Raw genomic sequence first — 24,447 nt, 5'->3', positions numbered from 1 at the left:
TGTAAATGGCCTTAAATGTCACTGGCTCTTTTCAAATATCACCAGAAATATTTTGGCCAGAATCATACTCATTTTTAACATTTCTGGAGGGTTTGCTACGAGCCAGGCACCACCAAGCACTTTCAATAATTTGGCCCCTTGGGTCCTCCTGGTGAGTCTCTGGAGGAGGTGCTAGGAAGGCCTCTAGCACAGATGGAGAAACTCAGGCGCAGAGCTATTCAGCAACTTGCTTTGTGGTCCTAGACCTGGTACGTGGAGCTGAGGCGTGAAAGCCACCACCCAAAACCCAGAGCCAGAATGAGGACCAGTGGCCTCTCAGTCATGGTGCTAGTGGTGCCGCCGGACCCCCGGGGTAAGACTCAGCATGCCAGGGAGAGGGGGGAGAGCCTTGGCCCACCATGCGCAGGGCACAGAGGGCGCTTCTCACCAAGGGGGGGCGGGGTCTTGTCTTCTAGTTCCTCTTGTTATTTAGCATTTCCCTAATATGTATGAAAATGTTTCTTAAAATCATTGGGTGATCAGTACCTTCCCTAAGGGGGACTTCAAAAAACTGTGTTAAATGGAAGGATTAATTCTGCTTCTTGTCATTGTGGAAATGATTTTTAAAAGACCCCTTAAAATTTTATATATTTATGTGCATGTGTGTGTGTGTGTGTGTGTGCGCGCACAGTATATTCATTCTAGTGATTCTCAGTCTTTTTTCTTGCCCACACACACTTGAGGGACACAATACCTTCTTCCATCAAAAGCCATTTTATTTCAGAAGCCAATCAAAAGTACCACATGCTGCAAACTCTATTACTGGTAAAGGAAGGCTGCCGGGTTCCCAGCACAGCAGGAGGAAAACTGAATTCAGTTATACCAACGGGGAAGTCACACCAGAAAATCTTTCCCTCAAAGGAGAGTAGAAGAGGTGAATCATAAAAACCATATAGTTTCTGGGAACTTGAAAGTCTGCAATAATTATTTTTACAGGTTATCAGATAGTTAATTTGAGGACACTTCTGGGAAATTGAAAGCTGAAAAGGAAGTTTGCTCAAATCCTCTTTGTCCACAGATTATCTAGAAGGGGGAAGATTAGGTTCATCGTGAGCAAGGCCAGTGCATCAATAAAAATGGTAGCCCACATTTCAATCCTGACAATGGGGTGAGCAATTAAAAGTGAGATCAGAATGTTCTCTGACTTGCTGTTTGGGGATTTGCTAATGGCATGGCATTTTAGGGAGCCCTCAGGCAAGAGGCTGCCCCATTTTTAACTTCTGAGTCTGCAGAGATTATGTAAAATAATAGGAACCCCTGTGGCCAACGAAACTGCTTCCAAGTCGGAGTGGAAGACGATCTGTGAACGTGGGAACATGGCCCTTCAGTTCCACGTCCTGCCCTCTGAAGGCCAGCGTTACCAGCTCCTTAGTCCTCACTGTGCGCACACCAGGATGTGCCTCGACATTCCATCTCGATGCGCGGTGGAAGCCGGAGGATCCTGGAGTCTCGAATCCAGGCAGCGCTCTGGGGCCCGATGTGTGCCAGCGCGTGCGCCGTGGGAGCGGTGGGGACGGACTGCTGGCAGCCGGCAGAAAGAGGCTAGGTGGCGCTCCGGTGACTGGTGTCTAGGGATAACTGCTAAGTGGTTACCCTGCTGGCCGCTGGCAGGAGTCCACGTGAATGGAAACAAGAGTCAGGCGGAGGAGCCCGGCCCCATCAGCGGGGAGCTCTGGCAAGAGTGTATGTCTGGCGCCATAAGAAGCGGGGATCCGGGACAGATGGGCCTGACCTGACTCCGTCCAGACCGTTTCTGTGGAGCGTGGGAGAGGTGCGTGTGCTCACGGCAATGGCAAGAAGCTGCTTTCCAGAGCTGTGTCCGAGATCAGGGTAGAACCAGCAGGGGCCACGCTGATGACAAGTCAAGGAATTTGTGGTCTCCGTGGGCTCCCTTATCATCAAGATGGGAGCCAGCAGGTCAGGAGAGGCAGACTCCGGGAGAAGGTGGACCCGACTCCCTCGACCCCTGCGAAGACAGAGGTGCCCATAAAACTCCAGTTAGAGGCAGTGACAGTCTCGAGCCTGCCTGCCTGCTGCCGACTTTTCTCCTCCAATCATTCTTCAGCATCACATTTTTTTTTTATCAGTTGCAAAAACGCCTGCCAGATTCATTCCCCTGCAGCGTGATTTTTTTAATGCCCTGGGAGCCTTATATTTTCTGTAGCCTGATAATTCCTTGCCTGGATAAATTAGTAAAAGGGATCAGGGAAAAGACGATATAAAGAGAGAGAACGTGGAGAAAATTAACCCAGGTACTCTCAAGGCTACAGAACATTTTCAGGTGAATTCCAAGCTTTCATGCTTTAAATGTGAACGGAGGAACATTTTAAATTTATCGCAATTGTAAAATATTCTGGGTTGGTTATTTAAAAGACTCGCTCTAAAGACATTCTCGGCACTGACTTCATTCCACGGGCCAAAAACCTAAGGCAACCTTAAAATATTCGTACGGTGCATGGCTATGATCGGCATCTTTTATACCTCTCAGAAGAAGGCAACAGTCACCATTAGCCTCGTGAAATAAATATACATGGAGAATGTTGGTGCCAGGTAAGGCATTGGTGACCTTCCACACCCCTGCCCTTTTCTACAGATGTGGAGAAACTGAGGCCCAGAGGGTTAAGTGGTCTGCCCAAGGTCACAAATCTGGTGTATAAACCTGGGGCTCCTGATGTAATCGTCCCTTTATCATTTTTTTGTAAGGAATAATTATGGCAGTTAGGTGTGTACCGTTTTGGAAAATATCAGAGACAAAAAGTTCTGAGTTTATGTGACAAATAAATGGGATGCCCATTTCATTATGAAGGAATTTTATATTCTATAAAGACATTTGGAAGACATCAGGAGAACTTTGGGGTTTAACCATCCTAAAAGCCATTTTTATTTAATTTTATGATATTCATCCTGCCTTCCTGAATTACTAAGTTTAACTCAAATCATGAATTTGAATTTTTTTAGAAAGATCTAATTCGTATACACTTGCTATCTCCTGAACTGAGCCAACTTACCTTTAAGAATACACACACACACACACACACACACACACCAGATAGAACTAAAGTTTAAAAAAAAAAAAAAATCCAAGTAAAAGCTTATCTGTGGGAACCAAGCCTATATTTTTCTCTAAGAGCTTTGGACCAGAAACTTAAAATGTTCTCCCAACTTGTATTTCATTCAATTCTAGACTTTGATTTCATTTTTTGAGACTCTTTTCAGAATTTCATAGCACTGTGATACTTCATAATTAGTACTAATCTTGAAGTACTAACAGCTAGAATAGCCTCTTTAAATCAGGTGACGGTCTTATTATGGTCTGAGATGCTTTTCACATACACTCAGGGAAACTTCGCTTCTAAAAACCTGCCATGACTCAACTCTTCCCAACCTCACCTGTGTCCTTCCGTCGACACTGGATGACCTGCTGGAGGGAAGCTCTTACCCTGTAAGGCATCTGTTAATTGACATGTTTTTCCTGCTGGCAGGTTGATCACGCCCTGTACACACTGAGCCCATGAATGATGGATGTTGACAGCGTGAATGTCCACACACGTATCACTCTAAATTTAATACTTTAGAAAAACAAACAACTTGAGGATAAAAGTAATAGAGTATAAACCGTTACTCTTCCTTTCTGTTTTTTTTCTTTATGAATAAATATTCTAGGACAGTAATTTAAAAATTATAGACCTGCTTTTTTTAATGCAGAGAATTGCCAAGTTAGCATCTTATCTGAGCAGGTGCTAAATGAATTAGCAAGAAGACAGCCTAGATAGTATCCTGGCCCGTAACTGGTTCTCCAATTGGGTAGAAGGAATACTTTGTTTTATCTTTAAATGTCGAGGAAAAAAACAGTGACTGCCTAGTATTAGGACAGGATCCCAGTATTGAGTTTTAATTACTAATTCTACCCAGTGACTCGAGGTGTGAGCAGATCCATGAATGGAAATCAGACGGGTTTAAGACTTAGCCAAATAACAGAAAAAGCAGGAAGCCAAAGACAGGAAAGTGTATCAGAAACAACACATTACTATTAAATCATAGAGTAGTGGTCTGAAAAGCAAGTGGCCAGTCAGGGAGTGCACTGAGAGGAGAAGCAGATAGAGTTCTCCTTGTCTGAGTGGCACGCAGACAGACAGCTCTGAAGAACAACCGTCTAGTGGTAGCAATTAGGAGAACATGGAAAATTTATCAGCCTTGACATAGTAACAGCATTTACGCGATACCACTGGGAACGTGGTTCCATGTAAATAAATTTTCCATATAACTCGTCAAGAGTCAGCAGTTGGTGGGCATCTTTCTAAAATAGACTTTGCTGCTTTTTAAGCAATACTATAAAGTAGTGTGATGTGGAGAAAATCATAACCAGTCTAGAGGTCGAAAGCTCAAGGTCCAGGTCTGACCCTGCCGCTGTTACCATCCCCCGACGCGCACCCCGAGGCATGGGAGGGGCTCAGCCCCTGTGCTTTGCCCTGAGGGGCTGGGTTGAGTCAGAGGCCTCGCTCTGACTCTGAAGTTCATTTTTACAACCTGGCCTTTTCTTGGTGGATGATTAGAGGGTTTGCATGATGGCATCAGGTGCTTTCTGGTGGTGTGAGCCTTCAGGGTGTGGGAGCTGTAGCACCAGGTGGAGACTGGACAGTCTGGGCTTCCCCACGCTGGCAGCCGTCCTGTCTTCCCCACGCCCCTGGGCCCCCTCCTCTCCGAATGGCCTCTCCCCATTCCTGTTTGCCCTGGGCTTTCAGACCTAGAGCACGGGTGTCTGAGTGGGAACCCCAGTCTGCCTTTGGGGGGATGGCCTCCAAAAGCTCCGTGTGACTGAATCAGAGGCCCTTTTCACGTGATGGCTGGGCCTTGGCTTTCGATGGAATAATGGAGGCCGCAGGAAAGTGACATGTAGATTGGTAGCGTTATAATGTCGCATGTATGCGCTGGAAAGTGCCGTTGCTCCAGTTGTTGATCGTCCATGTGTCAAGAGACCCCAGCTCACAAGGAGGAAGTTCACGTGGGTTTGATCCAGGACCTCAACATAGAAACCACTGCGTGCACGTTTGTGCGTGATGGTCTCCGGACCACCGGTGGGCAAATGTGTGCCAATCAAAAGCAATTTTTTTTTAAAGTTCTTTATTTTTATTTATGTATTTGACAGAGATCACAAGTAGGCAGAGAGGCAGGCAGAGAGAGGGGGAAGTAGGCTCCCCACTGAGCAGAGAGCCCGATGCAGGGCTCGATCCCAGAACCCTGGGATCACGACCTGAGCCAAAGGCAGAGGCTTTAAACCCACTGAGCCACCATGTGCCCCAATCTATGATTTTCTTAATGAAAATTCAACTTCATAGCCAAAGGCTTTGATCCGCTGTCCCCAGCGGTCGCTCAGCGCTGTCCCCAGGCTCGCCTCTGACTGTGGCGGGAGGCCATGGGGTGAGCGGACAGAGCAGGGCGAGCACGGCCCGCCCCGGGCAGGCGCTGGGCAGGTGCCGGTCGTCCACACGCAGCTCCGCCGTCGCCTGTCCCAGGTTCTGAGGTGTCCACGCCCCGTCACGCCTTCAGCTAGTCAGCCTCAGATCCTGGAAGCTCCCTCAGCGAAGGGGGAGCGGTGCCTAAAGACTCAGAATGGTGACATCCGTTCTGGGTGGTTCTGCCTCGGTAGAGGTCAGGCCCGTGCCCGTGTCTTTGCCAAGTGAGTGAAACAGTAAGGTTTTTGGATTTCAGAACCGCTGGGACTCTGGAATCATGACTACGGGATCGTGGACCTCCTAACCATCCCGAACACAATTTGGAGACGGCCTCAGCACAATCTATCATCTGCCTCAGGGCGAGAGGCCTGTGCACCTGTGATCCTCAGCAGAGGAGAGACAAGGCATCTGCCTGGCAGGGCCCCTCCTCCACCCTCACTCACTTGCTGGGTGAGGTTTAAGACCGGAGCAGCTGGAGTGCAGTTTGGCCCACATCCTTCTGGCAGAAGCCCTGGGGCTTATGGAACCACCTGGTTTGGAGCAATCCCAGCCTCAACATCTCTCTAGTCGTGGGTTCAAATCTGGCTCTGCCACTCGAGAGCTGTGTCCTCTGGGCCAGGTACTTGTGCTTCCTTTGCCTCAGCTTCCCCATCTGCACAAGAAGGATAATAATACCACTGCTCCATAATGAGCTTGAAAGAATTAAATCCTTATAGCTTTTGAAATTCCTGCTCGGCTCCTGCGGTGAGCCACTGGCCCCGTGGCCGCTTCCTCTTCCCAGAGCCACAGCCCACTGCCAAACTACCTCCCAGAGAAGCCTCTGTGGCCTTCATGCCTGGTTACCTGTTCTGGTTGCAGAAGTCACCCCCGAGGTCACTTTCTTACCAGCTGCAGACGCGGCCACCAGCTGCCTATTGTGCTCTTTTCTTTTTGTTGAAAGCAATCAATTTCTCTAAGGTTCAGCTACAATCCTCCTAGGTCCTGGGCTGTTGGTCAGGTTTTTAATTTGCATGGTGCTACTCTGTTATGTACTTGTCAGAAGAGAGATCGTTAAGCTTCCGTAATGTGGCCACTCTGCACATTATCTGAACTAGAAAGCCATTGCTGGGCTTTCTCTGAGGCCAGAAGTCCAGTGAATGCTTTATGGCTTTGTCGTAAATGTAAGTAAGTGGTGGGCATCATAAAACTTCATCCTTCCCTGCAGGCACCATCTGGGCTCAGACCATTCTGGAACCCCTGAGGGGGCAGCGCTAGAATCGTGTGTCCCAAGTTGCTGTCACCTGTGAACCCTCTGGGCTGCGTGCATGAGTTTCCTTAGCCACGCCCCCTGGGTTAGGGATGTGGACTCACTGAGTCCGACTGCCTGCGTGCAGTTAAGCTCTGCTAATTAACAGCTCTGGCATCTAGACAATGTACTCGAACATTCTGTGCCTGATTGTTCTCATCTGTAAAATGGGGGTAATATTACAACCCGTCACAAGCTAGAAAGTATTCAGTACAAGGGAAACCTGCACAAGAGGGCCCGGTGGTTGTAAATCCAGTTCTGGGGAAGGTACTTCGCGATGCTCTTGGCCACCAGAAGAGGGGCCGGATGGCTAATGGGAGTCGGCCCTTATTCTTGTGTCGAAGTCTTCCGGGAGAGCACCCTGTCGTCAGAGCAGTTCTGTCTGGTCGGGTGGCCGCAGCTCATTAGACTCCCTGGAGCTCGGGAGCCTCCACCTCCTGGGCCCTGCCTCTCTCCCTCTTCTCCTCTCCTCTCAGCTCACACCCAGCATCCCCGGTCTACCCGCTGGCAGCCCCCCAGACACGTGCTGCTTCATGGCCCTGTGCCTCTTCTCAGGGTCCTGTCCCCAAACGCCCCACAGTGTGCACCTGCTCGTCTCCCAAGAAGCCCAAGCATACTGCCACCCTACAAAGTCTCCCCAGCACCCCTTCTTTTTTTTTAACTTAATTTTATTTCTTTATTTGAGAGAGAGACAGAGTGAGAGAGGATGAGAGGGGAGGTCAGAGGGAGAAGCAGACTCCCCATGGAGCTGGGAGCCTGATGTGGGACTCGAACCCAGGACTCTGGGATCATGACCTGAGCTGAAGGCAGTCGCCCAACCAACTGAGCCACCCAGGTGCACCCCCAGCACCCCTTCTTACAATGGCCCACTCTAGTTCTTGGCCCCAGTGTGTCCCATACTATACAGACTTCTCTCCGGATCACTTGTAAATCACGTGTGTTTTCTTCCTTCAGTTGTCTGCTTATTTACGTATAGAGATTCCCTCCGACACTGGAGGACCCTTAGCTTGAGGTCAGCGATGTGGCCATGTGGGGTGCCTCAATGCATATTGGATAAAAATAATTTGGGGACAGAATGTCTGAGCTCCAGAAGAGGCCCACACCCACTTCTTAAACCCGAAGACCATGGCGCACCTTTGCAAATGGTGCGGTCCTTGAACCCTCTTCTACAAGCTTTGCAGTTCTCAAAGGTCCTCTCGGAAGAGACTTGCTCGTTGTCATTTCTCATAAGGGCTGTTTATTTTTCCTTATCGATTTTTAGTTATCCGAAGTCTGGTGTCTTGAGGCACAATTTGGGGGCGACAGAAATGAGTGATAGAGGGTAACAGGGCCATCATGAGTAGGGCAACGTCTCTGAGACCTGTGAGCCCATGTGCCCCCACACCACACAGCACCCTGGTCTCCATCTGTGGCTCTGAAACCTGGGAGGAGGAGCCTCTTCTCCTGAAGGACCAGGGCTGTATGGGTCCTGGAAGGATTCAACGCCTAGATTGATGGGATTTGGGTGGCCAAACATTGGCTTTTTCTGCAAAGTGCAGGGCTTTCCCTTGAAGACAAAGTGACATCAACGAGACATCGCTTTGTAGTTCCCTGGAACTGCCACTCACCTCCCATTCGAGGGCTCAGAACTGTTCACAGAGCATGTCACGACAGTTGTCCCCACCTAGCCCCACCCTGTCGGCAAAGCTTCAGGTAAACAGAGGAGGAGGACCTCAGCTTGCTGAGGGACATGAAAACCCGTGTTCTGGTGGATGATGTTCCTTGCTTGTTTACTTGCTCTGTGCCAGCAGTGCTGGGCACCTGGGGATCCTGGCCCCCCAGGGGTGGAGGTGAGCTGCACGTCTCCTAGCTTCTGCCTCCCCAGCTCTGGGCCCTGTTCTTCATGCATCGCACTCCGTTATGGTCTTGACTTTCAAATTCCGTTCCCTGCTGTGGAGTTTGGTCCATAAACATTTGATGTAAATTATGTTAAATTACTTTTAAAAGGACCCAAACTTTCTCCTGCTGTAGACCATATTTTACACTTCAGAGACCACCTGCAAAACATCTTGTGCTATCAGAGGACTATATGAGCTGGTTTTCTGAGAGGACTTTTAAAAAGATTCTCCCCAAGTGACAGTGTGACAGTGCCTGGCTGAGGAAGGCAACAGCTCTGTGCTGGTGTTGGCAATGGGGCGCCCTGTCAAAAGGGCACCCCGAAGTCCAGGCAGCTCTCAGGTCCAGTATTGAGGCCACAGCCCTGCGGAGCCTCCCTGGGCCCAGGAGTCAAGGGCCATGGCAGGTGGCCTGCCATGGTGGGGCTGTCCGATGGGGCATCTGGAAATTGGGGATGCTTCTGAGCTGGCCTGGGACTCTCTATCCAGCCTCCCCAGTGTTGTTTATAGAAACCCCTCTGATCCACCCCGGAGTGTCCTGCCATCGCCCAACGGTGTGATGAGCGCACAGCAGTGCGGCTGCTCTGAATGGCCGCTGCCAGGAGGGCTCTGCCCAAATAGGACCTAAAATCTGCCGTAATCTGCCATCAGAGCAGCAGAACCCACCTCTCCATGCTCAGTAACTTGATCAGACTGCTTAGAGGAAGTACAACACAGAAAAAGAGCTTGATTTCATAGTTGTGTGTAGGATCCTGCATGAGCAAATGGAAGATTCACAGTGGGGCTTCTGGAATACTTTAATTAGAGTCTCTCCGGATCCTGCAGGGCTGCCAGGGTTAGCTGTAGTGCTAACTTCTTAGCAACATCAGTCAGGACTCCTTGATACTGTGTAACTGACACTGCGATCACTAGAGCCCAGGCTGGATAGAACAACTTGTGCTTCCCTCCCTGTTAGGGGTGCCCTCTTGCCTCTTGGAAAGTTCGGAGGGAACATGACCACACCTGTTCATGCACGAGTTGTCTGGGGGTGCTCCGGCACGTGGCAGTTGAGGGGTTAACCAGAGCCCTTGCCGGTCCGCAAAGTCTAGGATGTTGATTAATATTGGCCAGAAAAATTGGGCTGGCCCCCTGCTCCAACCGGGCACCCTGTTCTCTTTGATCGACCTGTAAATACTGTCATAAAAGTAAGCTGACAAAATGCACTAAGAGTAAAACGCTGGTGGTTTGTGTTTTGGTTTTTTTTTAAACTGGGACTCCTCGTCCTAACACAAACAAGGACTTTGTTGCTAATAAAACTTGAGACCTGCTGTGTTCTGTGGTCTCATCTCAGAGTTAGCAGGAAGATGAAAATAATTATATCGGTAAGTCCTGTGAAAGCCTTCAAAGGTTTGAAAACTGAAGGTAACTGTCTGGTTGCTCATGTCGGGCATTTTTTTAAAACTTAATCCTTCTATTAATATTTGGTCTTTGTAACAAAATAGAACAGAAGCGTCCCTCCAACAAACTGCTTAAACCTGCTGAAGAGATTCATAGTGAGGGACAAGTTTACACTGATTTCTTGACACGATGGGTAGGATTGTTGTTCCCATCTGCCACATTTTGAAAATCGTTGTTTTCATACTTTCTCAAAAAAATTTAGACCCCTTCACCTGCACATAGTTTTGCTTCTCTGACTCAGCTTACGACAGCCCTGAGCAGTCACTGGCCTCCACTTCCCATGGGTGGAAACTGAGTGCTACCATCTGTGAAGCTTCCCGGCCCAGGACAGTGTCTGTGGTTTTTTGTTTCTCTGTTTTTTGTAATGATTTTATTTATTTGCTTGTCAGAGAGAGAGAGCACAAGAAGGGGGAGTGGCAGATAGAGGGAGAAGTAGGCTTTCCCCGCCAAGCAAGGAGCCCAATGCAGGGCTCGATCCCAGGGCCAGGGATCATGACCTGAGCTGAAGGCAGACACTTAACAGACTGAGCCGCCCAGGCGCCCTGAGGCTGTGTGTTTTGACACCCTACAGAACCGAAGACCTTCACCCATTTCCCTTCCTGTCTTTGAAGGGTCTTCCCCGAGTCCCTGCGGTGGCTGATGGCCACCCAGCAGTTTGAAGCCGCCAAGAAGCTCATCCTGCACTTCACGCAGAAGAACTGCATGAACCCCGAGAGTGACATCAAAGGTGTGATGCCCGGTGAGTCACGCTCTCTTCACCCCACAACCCCACCCCAATCAGGAGAGGTGCCCCCGTCCCAGACGAAGAGTCCACACGGTCTTTCCAAGCAGCTGCCTTCACTGTTGAAGTTTCCGTCCCGGTTGGTCTGCAGCTGGACCGGGAATGTGACAGGAATTTAATTAATTAATTAATTAATTTAATTAATCCGCCTTCCAGGTGTTGGATTCAAGTCTAATGCACCGTGGTGTCCCACCTAGCCTGTCCAGACCCAGACGTGAGGCACAAACCTAATGCATACCCCATCATCTTGGAGTATTTGGGAAGGGTCCAGCCTGAGTCTGGTCCACAGCCAACCCTGAAGGCCAGGTTTATAAACCCTCAGGGCCCTGCCATGGGGCGGCACTGATCCGCACTACCTCTGTCTTCCCAGGGTGGACCTTCAGGGATGCCACTGTCTGTTTCTGTCATGACCTCTTTTTGGGGACACCTAAAGAAGTAGGAAAGTGAAGTCTTTCTGTAGAGTAGTTTAGATCTGTTTTATTATTTATTATTATTATTTTTTAAGATTTTATTTACATTCAAGTTAGTTAACATACTATGTATTACTCGTTTCGGGGGTCAGAACCATCAAACGTGTGTATCAAGAGCGTCACCAGAAACTAGATCGGGGCTTCCAGGTTAGGGATCTGTCAGTATCACCAGGAAGTTGTTAAAAATCCATGTTCCTGCTGCCCTCCCTTGTACTCAGAGATGCTGCTCCAGCAGATTTGGAGTAAGTTCTGAGAAACTGCACCGTTTAATAAGCACTGGAAGAGGCTCTGCTGGACACGCCCTTCGAAGGTCCCAGGAAAGCCAACCCCAGGCTCTGACCCGCGGCAACAACCCGCCAGTACTGTTGTTATAAATGTCCCAGGAAAATACTCTGTGGGCCCTGCCCAAGAGAAACTATGTGCATCCCCCACCCCCCACCATAATCTGAAATTCTGTCCAGCAGATATTTACTAAATGCCCACAGTGTACCAGGCACTGTTCTAGAGCAGAAGGAAACCAGCAAAGCCTTGTTTCTTCCGTGCAACTTACAGGCAAGCAGGGAGGGCACACAGGGAACAATGGAATGTACGGTCCATCAGGACAGATGCATGCTGTCAGAAAAATCCGCAGAGCAGAAAGAAAGAGGGGGGTGGCAAGGGCTCACAGACGCTTGGGGGAGCCAGGCTCCAAGGACAGAGGTAAGCAGAGACCCAACTGAGGTAGGAGAATAAAGGCGTCACAGCTCCATTCACAACAGGGAAGGAACACAGCGGGGAAACCACGCTAGCCAGGAAGGGCTTCTGGAACGGTCTATCCCTTGGTTCCTAGACAGGCTTTTCAGCAGACTGCTGATTCAGACCTAGGGTTCACGGTCAGTAGAATTCCCCAGATGCTGCTGACCAGGATGGCGTCCGAGTCTTGGCCTGGACCCCAACCTGGGAGATGGGCACAGCAAGCCTGGGCTGCCCCCACCTGTAGGGCTGGTGTGGTCTGCCTTGCAATCTGGCGCAGGCTGAAGGCCTCAGGAAGCCTGGAGCCCTTGCTTTACTGGAATAAAGAAGCCCATGAGCCAGGTCTGCTTTTCATGAAGAGTACTGAGTGCCGGTGCTGTGCAAAGGAGCACCTGGGGTTCCTTTTTATCCAGTGACAATGAGAATAGGTTGATATTCACATGGTGCTTGTATATCAGTCACTTTCCCAAATGATTTGAAATACTAACTTAATATTTAATGCCAAGCGCTTTATATGTATTCACTTAGAATACTTCACCACAGCCTTACGAGAGAGGTACTGTAATTATCCTGAATTGTGGATGGGAGACTGAGGCACAGAGAGGTGAATTACCTAGGTGAAGGTCACACAGCTAGTGAGTAGTTGAGCTGGGACTTGAACTCCTTAAGTCCAGCAGAAGCAGCTCCACTCTGGTGCTCTGCGAGAGGAGGGGGAGCTCACAGACAGAGACACCATTGTCACTGGAGAGAACGAGCATTGAATTAATTTCCCCTTTGGGGGCCATTGTTTGCTCATTTCAGAAAGCCCACGCCATCTTCCCAAACTCCTCAGCCCCGTTCATTAGCTGGTTAATGCTCTTAAGTCCTACAGTATAATCTGTTTCTGGCGTTTCCCTAATGGAATCACCGCATTCCATTTCTTTCTGGTTAAAATACTGTCTGGGAAAATCTTGTTTTCTCAATTCTAATTATACTGCTTCATTTTCCTCCTATTTTTGGAAAGTGGTAGGAAATCGTTTTTCCTTTCTTTGCTTCTGAGTTTTGTGGCAGTCCCTGCAGAAGGCTGACACGTGGGACATTGCCTGCCTCCCGAGGGTGGTCATGGCCCCCCACTGCTGGGGACACACGGTTCCCATCTGTCTCAGACCTCTGCTCACTCCCCTCCGTCAAACGCGTTGATGCCAGTGCCGGGGGAAGGCAGGTGTCCCTTTCATCAGAATTGGCCACTTCCAGCTTTCAGAGGCTGCTTTCTTCTGCTTGGAATCTTCTTCCCAACACCTCATCTCATCCACCTACCAATCCCTGTCCCTTACCTGGTCTACCTGCCTTGTCTCCCTCTCGCTGCCCCCCCCTCACACTGCCTGCTCGGAAATCCCTCAGCAGCCTCCCAGGGCTAGATCCCCATGACCTTCAGTGAAGCCACTCCAGGACCCTCTCTCACCTCTACTTGCCTCTCAAAGACTCTGCAGCCTGCATTAGGCTCTCAAAATGCACCTCAGGCCTCCCCTCTGCAGGGCCATCCCCACCCTAGGTCTTCCTGGGAGACACACTGCACCTGCATTTCTTGCCAGAGCCTTGGTGAGGTCAATCATCACATCACCCATGTTTGACAAATGGGGCAGCAGGGCCCAGACAGGCTAAGTGTTGGGGAGCGCTGCCGCCTGCTGCTGATGTCCCGTCATGTGGAAGGAACAAGCCCCGTGCAAGAAGCGGGTGTCCTCTGTCCTCAGGCATCAGGCCCTCTCTGGGCAGCACCCCCAGAGAAGCCCGGCAGGCCCAGCATTGGTGGGATGGGAGATGGCGAGTCCCCCCATCAGGCCTCCGTGGGGCTTCACTCAGCTCTTTTCTGTGATTGAGCTTGGATTCTGCCCTCTCCTGCCCCGCTTCGTCTGGTCGGTCTGGTCAGAAACTGAGGGGAGAAGCAGATCTGTGCATCCAGCCACCACCGTGTCCCCAGGGTTAGGTCACTTGCCCACAGCCCCAGCACTAGCAAGTAAGGATGCGGAGGCTGGCCCTGGGCCGGCTGACTCGGGCGCCCTACTGCTAACCCCGCTGGCTGCCGACTCCTCCTCCTCCGGGCTTCAGGCCAGCAGCGGCCACGTGCCATGACAGGCAAGTACAGAGGTCAGCGCTGCCGGGTCACTTGTCCAAATGTGGGGTAGATTTTAAAGAGGGAGCTATCTGAGGTGACTTTGATAAGATCCCTGGAGGCGTTCTCCGAGGCTTGCTCCGGAACCACTGATCCTAATGGCCAGGTGCTGGCATCGCTAAAGCCCCACCTAGGGGAAAGAAGCAGCGCGGAAGAGACAGCAGGTGCTTTCTGGGCTTTTGAGTTCAGGCTCCGCCTGGGCTCCCAGCCTCAGAGCTGCTGCCTTGGAGCCTGTAGGGCCTGCTTTTTGGAATGGTTCCGGCAGCCAAGGGGGCTGCCGCTCCTCCTTGTGCTCCTCCTCCTCCTCCTCCTGCCCCTTCTCCTGCTCCTCCTCCGGCTCCTCCTCCTGCTACTGCTTCTCCTCCTCCTGCTCCTGCTGCTCCTCTGCCTGCTCCTCCTCCTCCTGCTGCTGCTCCTCCAGCTACTCCCGCTTTTGCTGCTGCTCCTGCTCCTGCTGCTCCTCCCCCAGCTCCTCCTTTTTCTCCTGCTGCTCCACCTCCTCCCGCTACAGTTGCTTCTCTTCCTCGTGCTTCTGCACCTCTTCCTTCTCCCCCTCTTCTCTTTTTCTGTTTCAATAACGGGTGTTTCTCCAGCATCCGCAGGAACGTGTTAGCAGTGCACACAAGTATAAGAGCAAAGCCAGTTGCTCTCACACCCGCTCCCAACAAATGTGTTTTCCCTGCATCTCTGAGGCCTGAGTGACCTGCCACTGCCTTCTACCTTGCTCTGTGCTATCCTGGAGAAGCATGGTTGGACCCCTCCCGTGGATCTCTTCAGTCTGTTGAGGTCATGACTGCTGTGTGTCTGCAGGGACACGTCTCCTTCTGCAGCTGGGGGCAGGGGGACACGCCAGAACCACCTGGGTCAGCCAAAGTACTGGCCAGGAAGGGCGCCTGTCCCCTCTGGCAGGGGGACACGCCAGAACCACCTGGGTCAGCCAAAGTACCGGCCAGGTCTATGCGGGGCTGCACCCGCTTCCTTTGTTTGGTCCTTGTAACGATGCTCCAAGACAGGGCGCTGCCCCACTTTCCAGCCGAGGAACAGAGGCACAGAGCAGCTTTCCCAAGGAAGCTCAACAAAACAATGAGCACTGGGATCCTGCCAAGGTGTGTCAGACCCCTAGCTGCATCGCAGGTGAGGCTGTGACCTGACAGGTCCAGCTGAAATGTGCCATGGCATGGGAGGGGAGGGCATGACAGGGGGTCAGAGAGCTTGGGAAGAGAGCCAGGGAGAGGAAATGCTTCTAACAGTCCCAGCCTTGATGCTTCAGTCTGACCAACTCGCATCCCCTCTGTACTCCTGTGCAGCCACGTCCAAGGACTTGAGGATATCCCCGCTTTCGGTCTGATGACCGGAGAGATAAAAAAAAGTCCTTTGATGGTTCTTAAGACTCAGAGCTGGGGGATTTTGTCCCAGAGACACAGACTTCATGCTGAGGAAGTTTTATGTTGTTGTTAATAGGCCAGTGATGTGTATAACAGAAACAACATATCAATAGTCCCCAGACAGGTTAATTTCATTCTGTTTAGAATAATGCAGTTACCTCTGTAGATTGTGGTCAGTTCTGTAGACCTTGGGCTCTCCAGTTTAATGTTATTTAAAAAAACAACAGCAACAATAAAACCCACCACTCAGGTCAGTCAGAGTTGCTGTGGCTTCTTTAAATATCTGTTTCAGACAATAATGTATTAGCAATTAGGTGTGGGCCACGTTACAAAAAAAAAAATTATATGAACATTCTAACAGCCATTTTCTTCTTGGGCAATTTCAATGGTGAACAAGTGTGGCTACTGTAGTTGATTCCTAATGAGTTTGATTTTTTTTTTTTTTAAGATTTTATTGATTTGAGAGAGAGACAGAGCGTGAGCTGGGGTGGTGGGGGAGAGGGAGAAGCAGAGAGAGACGGAGAAGCAGACTCACCACTGAGCAGGAAGCCCACCATGGGGTTCGATCCCAGCACCCCGGGATCATGACCTGAGCCAAAGGCAGATGGTTAACCAACTGAGCCAGCCAGATGCACCCCTCCTGCCCCCAATCCCCTGCTGACAACTTTTATAACAGTGAAGATACTCAGACCGTTGGATCAAACTTTATCTGTTAACCGTACTATTTCCATGTTCTTTAAAAGTTTTGTAGTATTTTAACCAAGGGGAAAGGCTGTTTGTAAATCAAATTAGCCTATGTTTGCAGAGGGGAAATAAAGATTTAGAAGACCTCAGGAGCTGGAGGGGATCCATGGATAGATAGCTGACGTGCTATCTGTTCTGACTTGTACACAGACCTCAATTTTGCATCTAAATAGGGGAAGAAAGAAAGTTCTGGAAACTCAGGTGGCATAGCATCCCTCAGACATCGAAAGACTTTTCCTTCTCCCTTCAATGCCCCAGCTGGGGACACTGATCCCTCCTCCAAAAAAAAAAAAAGTTGTTTAAATAAGTAACTACTAAGTCCTCATGGTTAAGCTACATATTTTCCTTACAAACTAATAAGGTTTGTGTCCTTTCGGCCATGGGATGGCAGGAAGGAGGTACAAGAGGAGAGTTGAAGTGGGGACGTCCAGGGGTGGGAATGGCCCCAAGGAATACCAGAGAGCACTTCAGTCGCTCAGTCCCCTTTGCACACGCTGCTCTAGGGTCTCTCCTGAGGCAGTTCTCTTTCTTCCAAGCTCGGAAGCCTTCCTCAGTAGACTGGGCGTTCCCACCCATACTGTTGCGTTTTGGTTGGTTGGTTTGGTTTTCTTAGTCAACTTATTTTGGACTATTTTTAGGTTTACAGAAAAGTCGCAAACCTAGTACAGAATTTCTAAATCCCCTGCACTCCGTGTCTTCTATTGTTAATGTATCACAAGACCTTTGTCTCACTTGAAAAACTGCCACTGGTACGGCATGGCTAACCGACCCCAGCCTTTCCCTGGATGTCACCAGTCTCTCCATTAATAACTTCCTGTCCCAGGATCCCATCCAGGATCACACTTCCTGGTGAAGCCTCCCTAGCCTCCTTGGGTCTGTGCCTTATTTCTCGTGGCCTTGACTGTCTTGAGGAGCAACGGCCACCCAACAGTGGGTCAGGTCTCCTTTTACTTTTTGAGCTCAAGAGTAGAGAATGACTCCCTGACGACCTGCAGGGAGGGGCCTCAGAGGCTAAATGTGGGACATTTCTGCTCCCAGAAGCGCAGGGAGACCCTGAAGGCTGGGGCATTTCCTTGTTTTGACCTTCCCCGTGAAAGTGCCATGTCAACACCCAGGTTTCCGCAAAACGCTTAACCTTGTGAATGTGGCATTGGAGTCCTTTGGAGTCTGTTCAGAACAGCTTTCAGAGCTGGTCTGAGCCTCGTGAGAAACTCTTTTTCATAACCTTGGAGTTGGTCACATCACTGAGCAAAACACTGTCTCGCTCGGGTTGCAAAGAACTTTGTTCACCGAGACGTACACATACACACGTGTGCATACGCTTATGTCTGCCCTTCTGAAGCACATGCCCTTCTCTACACTCACACGTGTAGTTCTCTTTTGGAGATCGCTGCCCACTAAGTTAGGGAGCTTGAGCTTCTCCTGGCCTCTGAGCAGCGGGTGAGGCAGACAGATCAGACCTTGGACGGGAAGGAACTGCTTATTTTCACATGGCCAGAACCTGATCGGTGCCTCCATAACCTAGAATGTCACTGAGTTTTGAGCTCAGGCAGAGCGGAGTGAGTCTTCCCTGATGACTTATTTGTGCGGATCCTGCCTCTCTGGCGAGAAAGGTTTCATAGTGGTAAGGGACACAGATGGCGTGCCATGGCTCCCCTCCGGCCCCCACGAGGAAATTTGAAGTGCAAAGCTAGTGTCTCTGTGGATATGTTTTCTAACCTGAGGGCCAGACCCTGTCTCCTGGCTTAAAGAAAAGAAAAAAATTGTTTCCCTTGTCATGATGCCCACAACTGGGAACGTGCGTGAGTTCGCCTGTCCGGGGTCCTGCCGAGAGGTCACAGGCTCTCTTTCCCTGCAGAGCTGGAGAAGGAGCTTTCCCGGAGGCCCAAGAAAGTCTGCATCGTGAAAGTGGTGGGAACCCGGAACCTGTGGAAAAACATCGTGGTCCTGTGTGTGAACTCGTGAGTCACAAGAGGGACACGGAGAGGGGAGGTGTCCGGGAGAGGCTGGGAAGGAGAGGGGCTGGAGGAGAGAACAGTGGGGCCCTCCTCCTCCCAGAGCTGGATCCTGAATTACAGCCACGCGGGGGCCTTTGGCCAGCCCAAAGAGCTTTGCTCTTTTGCTCTTTACCAAGAGGCCCTGGGTTGAGCCCCAGTATCAGTGTTACCAAGAAGGTCTTTCTCATTTTGACCCACAGCTTAATAACCCCACCCTTCCCTGACCACACAAGGTGGCCTTCACTCAGGGTCAGAGGTCACCTAAGGTGTGGTGGGGTGTTAACCCCCATTTGGTGTTAGAGGCGATGGTGGCGGGGGAAGGCGGGGGGCAGTTACGCACTCAGCTGTGAAAGGCCTCAGGACTGTTGTCCAGGAAAGAGGCCCGTGGTCAAGGCTCTGGTCCAACCGTCCCCACAGCTCTTTCTATCAAAGCAGCGCCATTTAATCGGTTCTCAATATTGGGGTTCCTACTTATACCCTTGTCCTACATGCGGGGGGACAGAGGCCCTAGGCACACAGTGGGTCAGAGCTGGAGCCCTGATGCCTCAGCCTCCCCACTCACAGCCAGCTCTGGACCCGGCCACCATGCCACTATCCACAGACACTAGCTAGTTAGGCTAATGGGACCATTAAAAACGGAATGACTTCTCCAACTTTTAGTTTGGGGGAAAAAACACAAATTGTGACATAAAGGAGATGGCAAGTTTCCATTTTAATGCTGCTGCTTTGGGGGAAGGGGGATGCCTCTGACCTTGTTCCCTGCTGTGGTCAGAAGACTGCCTTCCTACCAGAACAAAAAGGTAGATTTCCCTGAGACCTCGCTAGGCTGAGCAGCAGAGAAAGTCATCTGGGATCCCCAGAGAGGAACCGAATCTCACCAGTTGCTTGATGATAAAAGGACGACACCAACAGGCCCTCTACCGAGGATTTCCCACGTGGAAATGAGTTCATTTGGCAAGCGGCAGCCTCCTCCGATGGGGGCAGGGGTCTGTTGCCGTTGACCTTGACGCATCCTCATGGTGTGATAAAAGCACTTTGATTTCCCCAAAGCACGGAAGAGGGGTTGGGAGAGAAGGAAATTTTTAGCTCTGGGATGGCTGCCGAGGGCTGACATCACCAGTGAGCTCTCACGGCTGCCCTCATGGGGCGCCTGCACCTGCAGCTTCCCGCGGCGGTGGGGGTGGAGGCCCCGGTGCGTTCAGAATCCCGTTTCCTTCTTCTGCCTCGGGCGGTCCGGACACACATGTTCCAGCAGGTTTATAGAATTCTCTGGAGGAAGGAAAGAAAGAGGCTTGACCCAGGGCAAAGGAAGGGGAAGAGTGTAAGTTAAGAATGGACACAGAGTCTCCAGGACCAGACGTCTTCACCTGGCCTGACTTGTACAGCTTTCCCAGGGCGTGTGTGTCAGTAGCAGCAGGGTTAAGTCGGTAGTTCTCTGGACGCATCCCCAAGTTTGCAGAACCCTGAGAGCTGAAGGAAGAGCCGAGGCCCAGACAGGCAGGATGTCTTTGAAGTTGTCCGCTCAGTTGACTGGTGCAAGCTGCTTACCCTCCTTAGGCCTTTTTGCCCATCTGTGAAATGGGTCTGACAGGAGCTCCTGGGTGCCCACATGGGATGAACTGAGTTGAGGCATGGGGAGTGCTTTGTCAGGATGGATTTGTTCGCTGGTGTTCGAACGGAAGGCCTCGCTGCTTATGTGGCCCCGCTCTTCTGCTAAAGGGAGGTGAAGGAGAGCGAGCCACCCCCCCACCCCACCCCCCTGCCAAGAGGGGCCCGCTCTGGTCATGTCTCTGAAGTCCCTCTGCCTCGCGCCTGGTTGTGCACTCACTCGTGGCGAGCGTGTGTCTTCCGGGACATGCTGAGTTGCCGCTCTGTGTCCTGGTCACTGAGCCTTCCCGCCTTTGTCCGCCGGCCCACCGCCCCCTCGGCCGTGCGTCTCCCCACAGGCTGACAGGCTACGGGATCCACCATTGCTTTGCCCGGAGCATGATGGGCCATGAGGTGAAGGTGCCGCTCCTGGAGAATTTCTATGCCGACTACTACACCGTGGCCAGCATCGCCCTGGCGTCCTGCCTGGCCATGTGCTTAGTGGTCAGGCTCCTGGGGCGCAGGGGCGGGCTGCTGCTCTTCATGATTCTCACCGCCCTGGCCTCGCTTCTGCAGCTCGGGCTCCTCAACCGTGAGTGGGTCTGGGGAGTGGATGGGCCGGGGTGAGGAGGGGGGCGAGCGTGGGGGCGGGGAGCTGGCCCGTGACCAAAGCGTATTGGACAGAGCTGGGTGAGACTGGAGAGAAGTTTTATGTGACCTGAGCTGTTACTCCAGAATCAACAGCTTGAGGAAAGTGCCTTGGGCAGGACTGGAATGACCATGGTGACTGCCCTCGATGGAGTGTGCCCTGTGCTTCCCCCTCACCCCCCCTTCCCCCGCCCTGGGGCTGGAACTGAGAGCCTTCCTGGCTACAGGTCATTCCCTGCAAGGGAGGCCCACTGAGTCCTGGTGGTCCAGGCTGTGTCTGTCATAGGTCACGTGAGGAGAAGAACAATGCACTCTCTGGGAGCCTTCCTGGCTATAGGTCATTCCCTGCAAGGGAGGCCCACTGAGTCCTGGTGGTCCAGGCTGTGTCTGTCATAGGTCACGTGAGGAGAAGAACAATGCACTCTTTCATGGGACAACAGGGGCCGTTTGACCCCTTGAACTGGAATACTGCTTTTCAGCAGCTCCTCCCAAGTTTATCAGCTTGTGTTTGGGCCAGAGAATTCCTCAGTAAATGCTAAAAATAACACAGAAAAACTAGGGAATCCATGCGGCATACTTGACACGGCTCCTCGCTCCTCATGCATGGAAATAGCACCAGGCGTCCCTCTGACCGGCCTGGAGCGAGACCCCGAAGAGCCAGGCAGCTGAGCCTTCTCTCACTAGGCATGGAGCTCCCTGGGCAGGCTGGGTCCCTGCGGGGAACAGAGGCCACAGATCACTCCCCTCCTGCACAAGGAGAGCCCACCTGAGGGTTGGGACTTGGACTCGAGGCCTATCCAGGTGCAGCACAGACCAGAGCTGCTGACCAAACAGAAAGCCTTCTCCTGCTCTGAGGTGGGAGAGTCAGTGTCCGGAACAGAAGAAAAAGAAAAAACTCAAAACTTTCTCAACCTCGTTGTGCAAACTGGATTAAAGAATAGCTCCTTTCAGCCTTGGGAGCAATTTCCCTAATCTGGTCCTGTTCCTATGCATTCTGCCTCTTGCTGGGAGACAGGTCTTATTTTCAGCTGTGACAAATAAGGAAACAGAGAAGTGGTGTCTGTCCTCTGGCAGGGGCCGCCCAGGCTACCCTTCCAGGGAGCCCTGTGCAAGCTCCTGAACCTTGGGTGCAAGGAGGGGCAGCCCCTTGGGGGTGTCACAGGTGCCCTCCTTGTCCCTGAACAGGAAAGCTCCAGGAACTAGATGCACACAAGAAGCCGTGAGCCTCAGGGCTCAGAGCACACGGAAATGCTGCCTGACGGGTCTGTCCCTGAGGTCCTTGCTGCTCCCTGCAGCACAGACCAGCAGTGACTCGGGGAGAATTGTTCACAAGAAATTAATCCTTCAGCTAGAGGTCTAGAGGAGCGCCCACAGGTCTCTGTATCCTTCTAACAACTGGCCCGCAGCAGGTGTTGGCCCTGCTCCCCACGGGCCTGGCAGGGGGCAGGGGGCCAATCCAGGCTGGAAGGGAGGTCACGGAGAAGCCAGTCATGGAAAAGCAGGGTAGCGGCTTCATACCTAACAGGCTTTCTTTCCCCGCCCTCTACGCACTGTCTTCACCCGCATCCGCCTGGGGGTCGTCACTTCCGGGGCCGCAGTGATTGGGAAGTACAGCCAGCATCCAGACTCAGGTGAGTCCCGAGGCCTGCACCGTGCACTTGATCGCTTTTTATTGCACCCACGCGGGCCTTTTCGTCAAGACTCACAGACTGTGGTTTCCTTCCCTCTCTCTACCCCTCTCTCCTTATCCTTCAAGAGTTGCAGCTGAAGTTGGCCGTAGGTTGGACACTATAAGCATACATTTGTATTCTCTATTCCCTTTGCCTCTAGAAAGAGCACCTCGTTTCTCAGTCTGTGCCTGGCTTGCACGCATGGCCTCCCCCAACCCCACCCAACCCCCGCTCTGGCCTGCTGCAGCCAGTCTGGAGCCCTGCTGCAGCCAGTCTTAGGGGTGGTGCCTGGGTGACATGAGAAACCCCCAGGGAGTGCCGGACACCCTGCTGACTGTGCCGCCAGGGGAAGTTGCTGTCCCCCTTTGTCCATCACAGCAGCTGGCTGCTCTTGGCCACGGGGATGGCGTTGCTGGGATGGCGTGCCTGGCCTGCTCCGAGCCCGTGCTGCCGGGACTGTCTGCTCTGAGGTCCCCTGCATTCAGGATATGCTTTGCAGGGAACTGGGCTGTGCCCCAAATGTATAACCCCAACCGCATGCCCGTGCTCTGTGCTAGACGCTGCCTGGCTGTGCGGTCAGACTCTGGTGCCTTTGGCAGGGTGCTCAGATGGGTTGAGCACTGTCCCTCCAGGCCATAAATTCTTCTGTTGAGTTATTAGAGTTTTTGTTCGCTTTAGTCCAACCTGGCATACCCTGTCCTGTGCTTTGGATGGGTCAAACCTAAGGCCAGGGTAGCCAGAGCTCTCTGGAGGCGGAGGCCTTTTTCCTCCAGAGGCTGGGATAGAAGGGACATTGCTAGAATCCCAGGGGAGACCGCCAGCCTCCCCTCAGCCAGGCACGGCCTGCGGCCTCTGGAATCTGGAATCCGCGTGCGCTCCAGCCTTCCCGGCCCACAGGCAATCACGGGAACCCCCAACAACATCTTCTACCAAGAGGGTCTGACCCGTTACACCTAGAAGTGCTCCTCGGTCTCCAGAGGGAACTGAGTGCCCCACGCTGCACCCCGAACTGGGAAGGGGGAAGGGGAAGACCCCTTGTGTGGGCCTAGTCCCTCCCCCATCCCTTGGCCCGCTGCTGTCTCTGCACCCCTCCCATCACCTGCCTTGCCAGCCTCCTTTCCCGCCCTTCTGCCCGCCCCCCTCACTGTCTCCCTCCGATTCCCCTTCAGGTATGAGTGACAGCGTCAAGGACAAGTTCTCCATCACGTTTTCCATCGTGGGCATGTTCGCCTCCCACGCGGTGGGAAGCCTCAGTGTATTCTTCTGTGCCGAGATCACCCCCACGGTCATCAGGTAGGTCACGGGAGGGGCCCCGCCTGCACCTTCTCCCTAGGACTCAGGAGAGGGCTGGGTGTGGAGCGAGGCTCCTGTGGAATGAACCAGCATCAGTTGTGTCCTGCCCTGGCCTCCGGACCAGGGTGCAGCATACGTGCCGGGCATGTCCGGCCTTCAGCGGGAGAGCTTTGCCTTGACTCTGAGGCAACCGAGAGTCAGCTGAGAGCTTGACCCCGGGCTCCGCCCAGGCAAGGAGCCAGAGGAGCAGGGAGCAGGGAGCTTTTCAGGGTGCAGAAAGCCCTGTACGTTTCCATCTGAAAGGGGGTGTTACCTGGGGCTTAACTACTCTTGTCTTAGCTCAGGGAGTAAGGCCTGATCCTTTCTTGGTGCTAGTCCCAGATAGTGGTACCTGGCTGGTACCTACCCTTTGATTTTATTAAGATTACAGCATAATAAAAGAGTTTGCCTTCAGTTAAAAGGGCATCACTTAACTACGGAATCATGTCATTTTCCTGGTAATTACTGTTTGTGACTTACAGAAGGGCTCACTGTGATTGACATCACACTGAACTTGGCATGGGAATATCATTAGCATTGCTAACACACATGCTTTTCGAACATATAAACTGTGAATAAATTAGGCAGTTATTCAGCTGTGAAAGAAAATCCAGAAGTCAGCATGACAACACCCGTCCACCCTGACTTTCCCACGCGGGCAGACAAGAGAGCCCAGTACAGGTCAAGGCGGGACTCGTGCAGACTAATTATTTTAGACCCTCGGGTGCTGGGTAGGGCTTTGGGCAAAGGCAGGTAGGTTCATGGACTTTCTTCCCACATTTCCAGGAGTCATGCTGACAAGAGAAATTTCACATGACCTCATTTTGCTTCATTCTCCCAGATTTTTACAATGCGTGCCAAGTC

At 51.9% G+C, this 24,447-nt stretch overlaps 2 protein-coding genes across 3 annotated transcripts in view; one reads left to right on the top strand and one right to left on the bottom strand.

Annotated features, from left to right (window-relative positions):
- SLC22A23 (solute carrier family 22 member 23) overlaps positions 1-24,447 on the top strand; it is a 171,308-nt gene that overhangs the window by 132,754 nt on the left and 14,107 nt on the right. Inside the window, exons 5-10 of one of the 2 annotated variants that reach the window (XM_059179136.1) lie at positions 10,700-10,827; positions 18,208-18,310; positions 20,293-20,525; positions 22,180-22,212; positions 22,338-22,361; positions 23,421-23,544. In XM_059179136.1, coding sequence (XP_059035119.1) covers positions 10,700-10,827; positions 18,208-18,310; positions 20,293-20,525; positions 22,180-22,212; positions 22,338-22,361; positions 23,421-23,544 — 645 coding nt within the window. The remainder of the gene's footprint in view (positions 1-10,699; positions 10,828-18,207; positions 18,311-20,292; positions 20,526-22,179; positions 22,213-22,337; positions 22,362-23,420; positions 23,545-24,447) is intronic. The other variant, XM_059179137.1, reaches the window with a different exon arrangement.
- The window catches only part of PSMG4 (proteasome assembly chaperone 4), a 36,285-nt gene continuing 30,877 nt past the window's right edge, over positions 19,040-24,447 (bottom strand). The window contains exon 3 of the mRNA XM_059179142.1: positions 19,040-19,615. Coding sequence (XP_059035125.1) covers positions 19,545-19,615 — 71 coding nt within the window. The 3' untranslated portion in view covers positions 19,040-19,544. The remainder of the gene's footprint in view (positions 19,616-24,447) is intronic.

This window comes from Mustela lutreola, chromosome 6 (assembly GCF_030435805.1).
Source record: "Mustela lutreola isolate mMusLut2 chromosome 6, mMusLut2.pri, whole genome shotgun sequence".
Lineage (NCBI taxonomy): Eukaryota > Metazoa > Chordata > Mammalia > Carnivora > Mustelidae > Mustela > Mustela lutreola.
Note: the sequence above shows the minus strand (reverse complement) of the source record. Positions and strands in the feature narration are given on the sequence as shown.